This window comes from Larimichthys crocea, chromosome XIII (assembly GCF_000972845.2).
Source record: "Larimichthys crocea isolate SSNF chromosome XIII, L_crocea_2.0, whole genome shotgun sequence".
In the NCBI taxonomy this organism is placed as follows: Eukaryota; Metazoa; Chordata; class Actinopteri; family Sciaenidae; genus Larimichthys; species Larimichthys crocea.
In genome coordinates, this window is record NC_040023.1 from 4,512,543 (window position 1) to 4,525,977 (window position 13,435).

The 13,435-nt window shown below is 40.4% G+C and overlaps 1 protein-coding gene across 1 annotated transcript; it reads left to right on the forward strand.

Moving 5' to 3' along the window:
* Window positions 1-3,746: 3,746 nt before the first annotated feature.
* tbxta (T-box transcription factor Ta) lies at window positions 3,747-6,573 on the forward strand. The gene is made up of 8 exons (XM_010739862.3): window positions 3,747-4,033; window positions 4,349-4,613; window positions 4,947-5,081; window positions 5,169-5,230; window positions 5,317-5,378; window positions 5,493-5,666; window positions 5,757-5,880; window positions 5,991-6,573. The coding sequence occupies exons 1-8, from the start codon at window positions 3,849-3,851 to the stop codon at window positions 6,247-6,249; spliced, it is 1,266 nt and encodes a 421-aa protein (XP_010738164.1). The 5' UTR covers window positions 3,747-3,848; the 3' UTR covers window positions 6,250-6,573.
* The last annotated feature ends 6,862 nt before the right edge of the window (window positions 6,574-13,435 follow it).

The window sequence follows — 13,435 nt, forward strand, 5'->3', positions numbered from 1 at the left end:
AGTTGGAATAAATATATATATATTTTTACCTTTTCTCATGAAATGATTGTGACAATGTGATTTATTCTTGATAAATTGCATGTATCTTCTGCAAACTTTATTGATCAACCTCTTCCAAACATATCACAGTGAAAAAAATTAAACCACAATTAACCTGATGTGTATAAATAGGAATAAAAATGACGAATGTATCGGAAAACTAAATTATTAAATTCACTTTTTGGGCAACAGTGTATATATCATTTAATATAAAAATGCCATTAAGAAGCATTTTGTGTATATGATCCATTAATGAGCCACATGATCTTTAATATCAGACTTATATCACTCCAGGCTTATTTTTTGTTCCTTATCGGTAAAGTTAGAGCTTGAGTTATTGTGTTGTTTTGTCCAGTAGCAGTCTTATGTCATAATTCATAAAAAAGTGACTTTGTGAGTGTGTTTGTACGTATATATATGTGTGTGTGTGTCTGTGTGTTTTTTCTTCCCAGGGCTGACTCATCCGCCTCCCTTGTGTTTACTTATTTAGGCCAGCGAAGTCCTCTGGAAAATATGCATCGTTATAACTGTCCCTTTGTGAAGCACCAGACCTCTGCAATATTTCTCACCTAGGTGAGTGTGTGCCGATGCCAGAGCGCAGGCCTGCATTGGTTAACCCTCAGCTCGCCGGAGAAGCAGCAGCAGCAGCATTATATGTGTGTGTGTGTGTATGAGGAGAAAAAACTGTGGGAAATCTTCAGTGGCTTTTCAAGTAAACTTTATATTCCAGAGCAGACATTCGCTCACTGTGTGGGGACTGAGATGCTCCTCCTTTTACCTCAGTTTGGACTCTGCCTGTCACTCAAAAGCAGGAGGATGTTTTGTGCTTTAATAAGTCTCACCGGGCAACACCTGACAACCACAACACACAGATGAAGTTCAGCCGAGAGAGTGTTTTTGTTGCTGCAGCTACAGACGACTCATCCCTGTCTTGGTCGCTGAATTAAATCTGAGTTTCCTGTGAGTGTGACTTTGTGTGTCGGGGGTTAGCAAGAGCCCAAAGGCCAGGTCTGCGGGGGTTAGGTCCTGTATGCAGCCACTTTTTTTTTTTTAACACTCTCTGTCTCTTTCTCAGCCTCCAAAATTAAAAAACACACACACACACACACACATAGGGGGAAAAGGAAGAGGCTGCTGAATGATACGGGATGGAAAGGTGTGAGAGAGCCCCTTTACATTTACGGCCTCTGTAGAACTGGAGGAAGTGGTGTAGTAAAGTGGAGTCACGCTCCAAAGCCCTCACTCAATTCCAAGTACATCACAGACAGTCGGATTCAGAGGCGACGGGAAAACAAGAAGGCTCAGACCTCAACCTTTTTCTCAGGATCAGACAATGTGAGCATTGTACTGAATACTGTAAGTCAGCCGGGAGAGCAGTATTAGTACACAGCGGCCTGCAGTGGAGGAAGAAGTACTCACATGTTGCGATGAAGTTTTTTTTAGATAGAATGAAGGATTAAGTTTAATACAGGGTTGAGAAAATGACCCGTTAAAGAAACATTTTGGATTATCTAAAAGATGTGCTGTAACAAAATGTTTTTGAACTTACTTATAGTTAAGTTATTTACTGTATATATTATTGGATTAGTATTATAAATGCATTAATATGTAAGCTGCATTTTAAACTTACATCAGATCGGGATGGACTTTGTCGAATTGTTCTACATACTGTAACAACAGTAGTAATAGATTAATCAGTCAGAATGTTTCATATTTTATAAACTCATCATTGTCTTTGCTTCTAAAATGAAAATCTGAAAAGTGACAAGTAATCATAGCCGTCGATTAAGAACAGAGCAGTAAAAATATATGTACTTTCTGCTCACAATGTCTGACTATAAATCCCAAACTTCACATCATTCCTCTAACATAAATAAAGGATGTCAAAATCTAGATATTTATGAGTTGAGTTTGGTTGAGGAAAAAAAAGATTTCAACTTTAAAGTTTATTTTTATAAATTCTACAAATCTGTTATGTTGCAGGATGTAAAAATATTATTTTTTTTTAACAGTAGCAGAAAATAGAAATGCTGAAGAAACAAAAAGTGATCAGCAGTGTTTTGACTTTTTTTTACTTTGCAGAAACATCATCATGTAAAAATACTTTTATAAATAGTTCAAATGTTTCTAGAAATATGAGGAACGAAATGTCAAAAATGAAAAGTGTTTTATTACCGTGTATATTTAATAATATTATTACTGTTGCATTAATGTTAATGCAGCTCGAGTTAGAGCTCATTTGAACTTGTTAATCTGTAACAATGTTTTGTCATTTGTAAACTCCTTTTTCTGAAATTTGTTCTGTTTTTAATTCTTCTACATTTTTTTTCTTCCATTTTTTTAATGAAGCACATTGTTGCATCTTTTTGTCTTTAAATAAAAAAAGATGCGATTGTTTACTAGAACATCATTTTCTTTGGTTATGGTTTTCTCCTGGTTATGCAGACGTTCACTTCAAAAAAAAAAAGAGAGTAGTCACTGTAAGAGCAAGGTGCAAACTGTTAAACTAACTCTCAATGACATTTAAAAGTACAATATATCCTTTTGGCATGTGATGTAGAAGTATAACGTGGCATAAGTTTATTTATAGTTTATTTATTTTTCTAGTTTTGCTATTTCTATCTTACATTTTATTTATTCTTCTTCTATCTTATTTTCTTTTTATCCTTTTGAGTGTTTTTTTGCACAGTCGCGACAGTCACCTTCATTTCACTGCCACTGTACCTGTACTTTTAGGCATGTGACAAATAAAAACTTGAATCTTGAATCTTGAATCTTGAAGAAGTAAAGAAGTGAAAAGAAATGCCCAGTTTCTATCATCAAACCAAAAAAAGGAAGGAAAAGTCAAATTCAGTGGAAAAGTTCCCACTACACTGATAATAATTCATCACAAACTGAACTCTGTTGTACCAGCCACACATTCAACCTTCTGTCCTGAAGTGTAGCCGATAATAGAGACAGATTTAGCTGAAATATTTCTGGTTAATGATCTCCGACACAGAGACTTGGTTTGGTAAATTAATGTTTTTATGTAAATAGCAGAAAAAAAAGCCTCTGTTGAGCACTCAACCTCCAACTGGCTGAAATATTTAATATCAGAGTCTCAGAGGGAGCCACGCAGGCCCATTATGCAAATCCAGGCATCACTTGTGGGCCGTCCACACTTTGGCACAACAGGAACACAGAGTCTGCCCTAATGGCCCATACTCAGTAAACACAAGCGCTCTCCCATGTGGATTTGAGACAACAAAAGATTAGCACTATTTGCAAATATACAACTGAGTTCAAAGGCACGGCTCTTCCCTCGGCTTCCCTTCTTTTGTCTGAACACACAGCTTTGAATATGTAGGGCATCAAACTGTAACAGATTAAACAGATTTTTTAAAGGTATCAAATTATAAATCCCAAACTTCACATCAACAGCAAAGACATTTTTAACATTCAGAAAGGATGTTACATTTTTTGATATTTCTGTGTGGGGTTTGGATGAGGAAGATAGATTTCAACTTAAAAGCTGATTTTTATTCTACACATCTGTTATGTTGTAGAGAGGGGTCTAGCCTGGTGTGGGGGGCGGTGTTTGGAGACGTTGAACCCGGTCAGGGAGGCGAGATGTGTGCGTCCAAACCACGCCCCACATCCCCATGAGGTCCCTGGGGGCCCTTAAATGATGAGGCCTCAGGGATGAGAAACCAGTATCTCTCGGGCCTTGTCGCTCTCTGTCAGTGGCCGTCTCAGAGTCAGTGAGCCCTCTTCGCACTCCACACTAAAACGTATTGGATTTAGGTCTATCTACACTACTTGGAAATATGACTTCTTCCAACCCTGACCAGCGCCTGGAGCATCTCCTCAGCGCCGTGGAGAGCGAGTTCCAGAAGGGCAGCGAGAAGGGAGACGCGTCCGAGAGGGATATTAAACTGACCCTGGACGATGCAGACTTATGGACCAAGTTCAAAGAGTTAACTAACGAGATGATTGTCACCAAAACTGGAAGGTAGGTCACATCAATGCAAAAGCAGCCTCGCCTTGGTGGTGTATTTTGCGCACAGGCCGGACGCATTTTACGCGCTTTTTACGCACGGTGTTTTTAGGGTTTGGAGTAAGTTTGTGAAATATTCTTAATTTTAAAACATGCTGCAGTTTTTTAAATCTAATATCCAAGTGGTTCACACTTACCCAAACACACAAGTGCTCTGCCTAAATTGCTGCTCCTCAGGTCTTCTGCTAAACTTGGTGGTCATTGAGCTAAAATTAAAACAATCTGAAGGCTAAACGAAATCTCACTAATGCCATCCTTGTTGTTTTACAGGAGGATGTTTCCCGTGCTGAGAGCCAGCGTCTCCGGCCTTGACCCCAACGCCATGTACTCGGTGCTGCTGGATTTCGTGGCCGCGGACAACAACCGATGGAAATACGTGAACGGGGAGTGGGTCCCAGGTGGCAAACCTGAGCCCCAGAGCCCCAGCTGCGTGTACATCCACCCGGACTCCCCCAACTTCGGTGCGCACTGGATGAAGGCACCAGTCTCCTTCAGCAAAGTGAAACTTTCCAATAAACTCAACGGGGGCGGACAGGTGAGGAGACTTAGATATTTGTGATTCAATAATGAATTATGGTGAATTAATTTTTAATACAATTACAGCTGTCCCACTGGAAGATATATTCATTTAAATAAGTTATTTTTAACATAAAATACAGCACTGGAATATGAAATATACACTTATTTTAGGAACTACTGTTCTGAAACATGACAAAATAATGTAAAAATCAAGGAAATCGTGTGATTTTTCACAAGGTACCAACAGTTTTTACAGCTATATCCTCACTTGATACAAGATATATCCTAAACTGAGTGGGTGTGATGTTATCCTGCTGTTTAATCTAACTAAATATAATTTCCAAAACAGATTATGCTCAATTCTCTGCACAAATACGAGCCGAGGATACACATCGTGAAGGTTGGAGGCATCCAGAAGATGATCAGCAGCCAGTCTTTCCCCGAAACACAATTCATCGCCGTCACTGCTTACCAGAACGAAGAGGTAAATTGTGCACGAAGCCCAGATTTTGAAACCTGTTAAATCTGACTTGTCTTGATTGAAATGCTAACAGTCATGTCCTCCTCGCAGATCACTGCTCTGAAGATCAAGCACAACCCCTTTGCTAAGGCCTTCCTGGATGCCAAAGAAAGGTAAAACACTAAAACCTCAAACTGATCCTCAAACTATCAAGTCAGTGTCACGATAGTACGGAATCTAATGTTGTTTTTGATTGCAGGAGCGACCATAAAGAAGTGCCGGATCACAGTGCAGACAGCCAACAGTCTGGCTACTCTCAGCGTGAGTTTCATTTCCCAATGATGTTCACAAGAAAACAGCAAGAAGAGCGCCTGAAGCTGCTTCTCATACAGAGATTTGTGATTTTAATTTTGATTTGTTTGTTTAATTCCACAGTTGGAGGTTGGTTCCTCCCAGGACAGAGTCCTATCTGCCCCAGCAGCAGCCCTCCTCAGTTCAGTGGCACAGCAGGCCACTCCTCTGGCTCCTACTGCGAGCGCTACTCCAGCCTGAGGAGCCACAGAGCGGCTCCATACCCCAGCCATTACCCACACCGTACCTCCAGCACAAGTAAGACTAACCTACAGGCTTTATATATATGTCATGTCAGGAGTCACAGTAAGTGGGAGAATTTGTATTAAATTGTGGTTTTGTTTTCAGATAACTACATGGACAACACTTCAGGGACTCTGCCCACTCATGACAGCTGGTCGGCTCTTCAGATCCCCAACTCCACAGGCATGGGCACTCTGTCCCACACCACCAACTCCACATCTAATTCCAGGTAAACATTTCTCACCTCTGTACGCTCTGGTCTGATCCACAATGTTGCCATCTTTGAACCCTTTGGTTTCAGAATAACTGTAATAACTCCTTTGTCCCTTTCGTCCACAGTCAGTACCCAAGCTTATGGTCAGTAGCCGGCACCACCCTCACCCCTTCAGGCTCGGCCTCGGGCTCCATACCTGGAGGTTTGACCTCCCAGTTCCTGAGGGGCTCCTCCTACACAGGCCTGACCTCCTCGCTGCCCGTCTCCTCGCCTTCCTCCATGTACGACCCCAGCCTGAGCGAGGTCGGTGTCGGTGAGGCTCAGTTCGAGAGCTCCATCGCCAGGCTGACCGCGTCCTGGGCGCCTGTGGCTCAGAGCTACTGAGCAGCAGCAGCTGAAACCTGAAACGTCTCTGAAGACTGAAGGTTTAGGAGCAGGACATAAAAAAAAAAGAGATCCCGGACAAGATGTGGAAATGTCACAAGACCTGCAAGGATCCTGTTTGTGAAAAAGTTGAGATTATTCATTCCAGATTATTTAAAAAAGGTGTAAAGTTAGGCTGGAGTCATACTGAACAAAGTTGACATGCAACGACAATCATCTCTTTCATCTCCTAGAGTAGCTGCGTGGTCTGAACTTCCTTCTTTGCTCTTAGTAATTCCCAACATGCTTATTACACATTTATAACATGTTTATTACACCTTTTTTGTAAAACTCCTTTAGCTCCACACAACCAAACTGAACTGAACAATCCTAGATATTTTTTGTTTTTATTCCTAAAAATATATAAGATGAGAAAAAAAAAATGGTTCTGCTAACATAAATGTGTATATGTGTGTAAATAGAATAAATTAACGTCCAGTGTTTTTCCATTATAAATGTGCCTTTTCTGAATGAAATAAATGTTCCAAGATCGGACCGAGAGACACAAGTGCCTTCTGCATCCTGGCAGGGTTTTGTCGGGGTAAAAAAAAAAAAAAAAAAATACACCCCTCCTACACCAACCCTGCACAAACACCTGTACATAACTATCTATTTGTATTTGAACTCTGTATTTGAGTTTTATTTATGTCATTTAATAATAAATTAAAAATGTTTGTTTTCTCAAACATGGGTTTCTTTTTGTCCGTTTGGTGTTTGGCTTGTATTTCACTGTTAAAGATGATGAGTGTGTTTTGTTGTGACACATAGATTTTAAAATAAAGCATAAACATTACAATAAAATCATATTATCTATGAGGTCAAACAAGGGTCACTCTAGTTTAACTAATACAAAAAAATACCAAGGGTCATGCAGCAGACAACTCAAAATAACATTTCTCATTTTGAACCCACGGGTTTAGTCTCGAGGTGTAACTCCCCTTGCCCTCATGTATCAAACCCTCATTCAGCCAAAACTTTTTAGCCCCGCGATATGAACTTTCTTTAAATAACAGCGTCTGCACGGCTACGCTAAGTGACTGTGGCTTCTCTGACATGTAATTGAAACGAGGAGGCGATGGAGAAGTGTCCAGTTTAAGAAATCTATCGAGGTACTTTTCCATCACTGGCACCCGTTTGTTACAATCTGCGTTATGGTGCGACATACGGTCAACACATTCAGATCTGCATGTGAGGAAAGTCACTGAATACAGACCCAAAATGCTAAGACCTGGTTCTGAATAGAATAAACTATAGAAATACACGTTAATACAGCTTTGCATTATGAGCAGGAACATGGTGGACACAAACCAAACTCCGTGACTTTAACTGCCTTGTTGTAATAACAACAATGTTTATGGCACAAAAAAAGTAATTGTTGTTTATAACAGCTGACTCGATCACTTTGTTTTAACACTATTTAATTCATTCTAATGCGTACAGACAAATATTTACACTGAAATATTATATCATAAAATATATAATATCTGGACATAGAAGAAAAGGGGAAATCCAGCTAAAATGATGTGAAATAGTACAAATAAAAAAAGGATTTGCAGCACCAACTAAGTCAGAAAAGTCAGTAAAAGTACTTTATGGTTGATTGAGCTCCAGCTCATACCTGAGGCTAGTGGCTTGGCCGTGCACTCATGATGTCAGGGGTGTGATGTGTGTGTCAGGCCCACAGAGGCTCGGCCCCCGAACAGTGATGGAGTGGTCCTCACCGAGGTGCAAATGAAGGCTGGAGGGTCACGGGGCCACGGGCAAACAGTAATGAAGCAGCAATGTGACCTGCAGCTGGCAGGGCCGATCACAGTGGACCAAAGGTCCTCCTCATGAAACGCCGACATCTCTGAAAAGGTTCACTTTTACTGCCTTTCCAAATGTAGGAATTCATCCACGTTACCTTGAGCTAAATACAAGTCTTTGTTTAAAGTCACTCTCACTACAGATTCGTGTATTAATGTATTATATAAGAACAGTGTAGCTCTCTTACTTACAGTTATTTTGTATTCAGAACTACTGACGTATAAGTACAAAACAAAATGTACAAACATAGAAGTACATTTCTATTATTATTACAGGTGCGCAGCATTTTAATATCAGGTCTCATGAGAGTGTGTTGCTGCTGACAGACAGTTCATTTTCTCCAGATAACATCATTTTAGTGTTAACATGTTCTGAAGATTTGTGGCTTGTGAAAATTGAGTCCTATATTTATAGAACTATATATATAACGTTCATTTCTACCATTACAGTCAATAGACTCGGGACCTGTTGCATCAGTTCTGATCCTTAATTTTAAAAAATGTCCATCATGAGACAATATGACAATGTTAGTGGAGTGCAATGGAGAGCTCTTTAAAAGTGGCGCTTTGTGGTATTCCCTCTCTTCCCTCTGTAGCCAGGCTGCCCAAACTGTGAGCTCGGAGCACTGGCTAAGTGTTTTAGTTTTTGGACCACAAGCGTTTTTTTAGACCACTGGGAAGAGGTTGTTTACAGGCCTTGGGGCGCAGGTGAATGCAGACATGGAGCTTAGTGAGTGGGCAATGTAATCCGGGCTCAGTAGCCTCTATGGATGTAATGTCAGACGTGAAAAGAGGCGATGTGAAACTCGGGCGCTAAATCTCAAAAATACCAATTTCTACACAGGGTTGGGTTAACATATTGTTGATTATGTCATATTATAGATTTTCTCATATCTTTAACCTACGATTCCCTGAAACAATGGACTATCGACATTATTTTGATATGATCCAGTGTGTGTGAATCATATTGGCCCATCACTACTACAGTATGTAACAGTGGTGTGTCCATAATCTCAACCAGATATAGTAAGGTGAGCATAGCCTCCAGCTGCTTTTCATTCTAACTATTGAACTCAGTTTGAAGTTGAATGACTTTATTAAGTTCAGTAAACAACAAAAGCCAAAAATAAATGAGTCGCTGAGCCCCTGTGTTTCATCTGCAATGTGTGTGTGTGCCCGTTTATGAGCAGTTGTCCAGACTCGGTGAGGAGGATGTTTGCTGATGGTCTTTGCTCAGTCTGGAGTGATAAACAGGTCCTGCTGGGCCCACAGCCATCTCTATATGTGTGTGTGTGTGTTGATCTGAGGACCCTGAGCTGACAGAAGCCTTTGTCCTCCAAGATGCCTGATCCGCTCTGTACACCCAAGCCTGCAGCCTGTGTTGGCCTTCACTAATTGACAATTGGAGTTTGACTTTGCACACTGGCCTCTTCTCCACCCCTGGAAGTGTGTGCTCCAAATACGCTTTACAGAGTGTGCTCAGCACCCAGGTGTGGAGGACGGAGGAGTCTAAATAACAGATGCAGATGTTGGGTTGGGTCACTGTTGCTTTATTGCGACTGTAGATGTTAGTTTTAGTTGTAGTGTCGAGTAAAACTCACTGAAATGACATCTTGTATTCATTTTGTGTGACAGAATTGGAGTTTATCGCAGAAAGACTGAAGTTAGACGTGCGTTTTCATCTAAGGAGACAGTGAAACTCTAAATCTGGCACACGAGGAAGATGCCAGCCTCCTGTCTCATCTTTGTCCTGGTGTCCCCTCACGTATCCCTCCTCCACTTCCAGGAATAAGCCACCGAGAAAGCGTTATGGAAGAAGACAGGAGAGTGAAGCGGCCTCCACAAACACTACGATTATGATGGTGAGTCACACTGTGCAAGGGCCTCGTAGGTGATTTACGAGGGGGAGGAGGGGAGGGGGGGGGACCGCTGCCAAAAAACAAGTTGTCAAGTCTGGAACAGCGAGTCAGCGCAGCGGCGGTGAGGTTGTGTTTGCAGACCGCCCCCTCGTCCGCCCCAAAACCCCAACCCCGTCCCTCTGATGTCTGTGTGTCTTCGTTAATGAAGAAATTCTGGTACCTTGGTGAGACATTGCTCTCAGCTGAGCAGACTCTGCCTCCTCCGTGCCCTCAACCCCTGCACAGTCATACAGCCGCCCCACCCATCCGCAATCCCATCAGGCCTCTGGCTTCACCGCTCTTACGGTTAATGAAAATACTAAGAAGCTGGGCGATGACAATGATCGGAAATCTGTGACAGAATATTTGCATTTCACGTCTTTTGCCAGTGAATCAGTGCTTGGTTACATTTCTGGTACGCGGCGGTGCGTGATTATTAGATGTAGGTTGCTGTAAAGCTTGAAGATTTAGCTCTGGTCTTGGAGTAGTTTTCCTTTCAGATACATTTTTGACCATTTCTAATTAATTCAAAATCAAAGGTGACACTAAAGTTCTAAAACTGAGACCCAGCCTGACAGTACATGACTGGTACCGGCAAATTTGGGACCCAAAACTGACCCGAATCTTTATATTTTCTTTACTCTAACCATTATTGACCATAACAAACGCAACACCTTGTCTCTCTGTTTCACTCTGTCTTTGCGAATCTGCTTGAACACACATAGATGCAAACATATCGGCACAGTCCTAAATAAATGACATTTGAAAATAACCAACCCACACACAAGAAAATGGCCCCAAATAGACTCATTTGCTGGAACCAGATTCAAAACAGGCTCTGATCAATGGGTGGCAGAGTTTTTGCAGATAGTGTATTAGATTTTAAAACGTCCCCTTGAACCAAGCAGCCACGGGTGCTTTATTTATGTATTTATATTTTTGAAAAACAGCTTGAAAAAGTATAAAACTTGCTCTCAGTACATTTTGGTTGCATGGTAACGTAGTGCAGATGTTTCAAACCAGACTACATTACTGTGCAATAACAACTGAACTAATAGAGAGAGTGGTGAAATAAATGGAAACCAATGACCGCCTGGAGCAAAGAATACATTTAAAGGTGCTCAAGACAATATTCTTCTGCTAGGAATGGATGAAATTACTATGTATAATAGTAGAATATAGTATAAAACCCGACAGAGAACTAAAAAAAAAATACCAACACTGCAGCTCTGCAGAGACTTTTAGTGTTTTGAACTCTTCCATCAGGAGTTGGTTAACACCAAATAAAGGCACATGGAGAGTGAATATTGGACTTACATGAGTGTCCTTTAATCCTTTATTAAGGGCAACCAAGATTAATGTCAGCCGTCAAAAGATTATTCAATCAAGTCAAGTCAACTTTATTGTCAACACTGCTATACTTATTCTGTTTCCCTCATATCCTCGGTGCAAAACAAGCAATAAACATGAAAAATATAGACAAGCGTAAAGAGATATAACGCCCCCGGCAAATATATATATAAAAAGATAGAAACGGTGTAAAAATTTTAAATGTGGATGGTTTGTATAAAGCATAAAGTGGATGAATAAGTGAGTAAATGAATAAGAAGGAAGAAACTTGGTTATCCACAATTATGTTTATTATTTCTGACTTTTAAAAAAAGATATTTTTCTTTTTGTTGTGGAAAAAATGAAATTTGAATTATTTTAACTGCAGTCTTTCAACTCAATTTAGTCGATTTGCTCACAATTATTGTACAGAGTTATGCCATAACCTGCGACGTGGTCTAGAAAGTTGTGTGAAATTACTTTAAGTGTTGCCATTTTCTGTCCCTTAGAAACTATTCAAAGTCCATGACACATAATTCTATAAATAAATGCCCTTTAATATGCCCTATGTGATAATATACACCACTGCCCAAAACACAGTCTCCTTCACTCTGCGATCTGCAGGTCAGTCTTTGCCAAAAACACTATAATCCCGATCAGACAGATGTCCGTGGAGCGTTTTTGAACTACATGAGCAATTTCACACATTAGGAGGACTTGCTAGCCAGCATAAGCTAATGTATGTTTCCTCCGGTCACCACAGTGATGGTGACAGCCTCTCACCATCCTGACAAGGCCAGTCCAGTTAGCTGTGGACAGTCACACAAGCAGAAAAGACTTGTAAGCAAACTGGTCCTCACTGAAGTAACATTTAGCAGAGGTGCATGATATCCAGTGTGGTCTGAGTGAGAAAGCGTGTCTTTCACTCATTGGTAGCAGCATGCTGATTATCCTCAGGGATCAGACGACATGTCTGTCACTACGTTCACACAAGTCTGCACTGTAATAGTACTGTTTGAGAAAAGAGTGAAATACTGCACAGAGATATATCTGAACGATGATTACGGTGAACTTCTTGTGATTTCTCTTCAGGGTTTCTCTCTGTTTTGACGAGAGCGACTTCATAAATGTGAAAACAAATCTGTGGACGGAGCTGTGTGAAGCCTGATAGGTTGCCTCAGGTGATGTCACTTGAGTCTGCATCAGTATTGAATACAGTATCTCTGGTTCTGCTGCTTTTATCTTTTTTTATTTTTCACGCTTCAGGAGTTCAGTGCTAAATCAGTGGAAAAACTCAAATCAAATAACTTTAAAATGTTTGCAAATTACAGTTTTGATACTGCACTATGAGCCATTTGATGTGTTTTTATTCAGTATTTTCATGTTAGTGGCGGAGTCCGCCATTCACATGCCACCTGCATGTCAATCAAAGGACTAATCTGGTGTTATGGTTTTTATTTCTCAGATATCAACGTCACTATTTACTGTTTTCCCGCTGCTGCTGCTTCACATTTAAAGTGACTGTACAAGATGTTTTTGGTCATGTATGAATCATGACCGTATGTTGCTGCTTTCTTATAAGCTGGTCGCTCCAACACAAATATTACTTCTATATTTACTTGTCATTGTGATACAACTATCAGCAGACTTCCCATCCATTGCAGCCAGATCTCTATTGTTTCATCAGTGTATGCAGTATATTAAATTTGTTATTTTAACCTGTTAATTGCTACTGGAAATATTAATTGCAGGTAAACGTGAATGAAGCTTTTAAAGAAATCATACAGTTCTGTAGAACACACCAGTGAGAATAGTGTACCAGTTCTTGTTATACCCACCTTGTACATGATTACTTATGTGATCGCCTGAGAGCTGCTCTTAAAGGTTACTCCTACACTTCACTGCAGACGTCACTTGATAAATATGTCTTACGTCTCCATTTTAGTCATCTAGAGTGCGACTCTTTACAGCATGATTAGTGTAATTTTAGAAATTGGATACATGTGGGCCAAATCTCACATATGAGATAGTAATTTCTCCAATTTTCTCGTGCGAGTCATCTTCTACTTTCCAGATTTAAAATGACTCACTGGAAATAAACTTTACAGGACACAC

Excerpts from the sequence above, each read along its gene's own strand:
- tbxta (XM_010739862.3), top strand. The coding sequence starts at position 3,849 with ATGACTTCTTCCAACCCTGACCAGCGCCTGGAGCATCTCCTCAGCGCC. Across the intron at positions 4,614-4,946 it reads AACTCAACGGGGGCGGACAG|ATTATGCTCAATTCTCTGCA; the intron begins GTGAGGAGACTT and ends TTTCCAAAACAG. Across the intron at positions 5,231-5,316 it reads TTCCTGGATGCCAAAGAAAG|GAGCGACCATAAAGAAGTGC; the intron begins GTAAAACACTAA and ends TTTTGATTGCAG.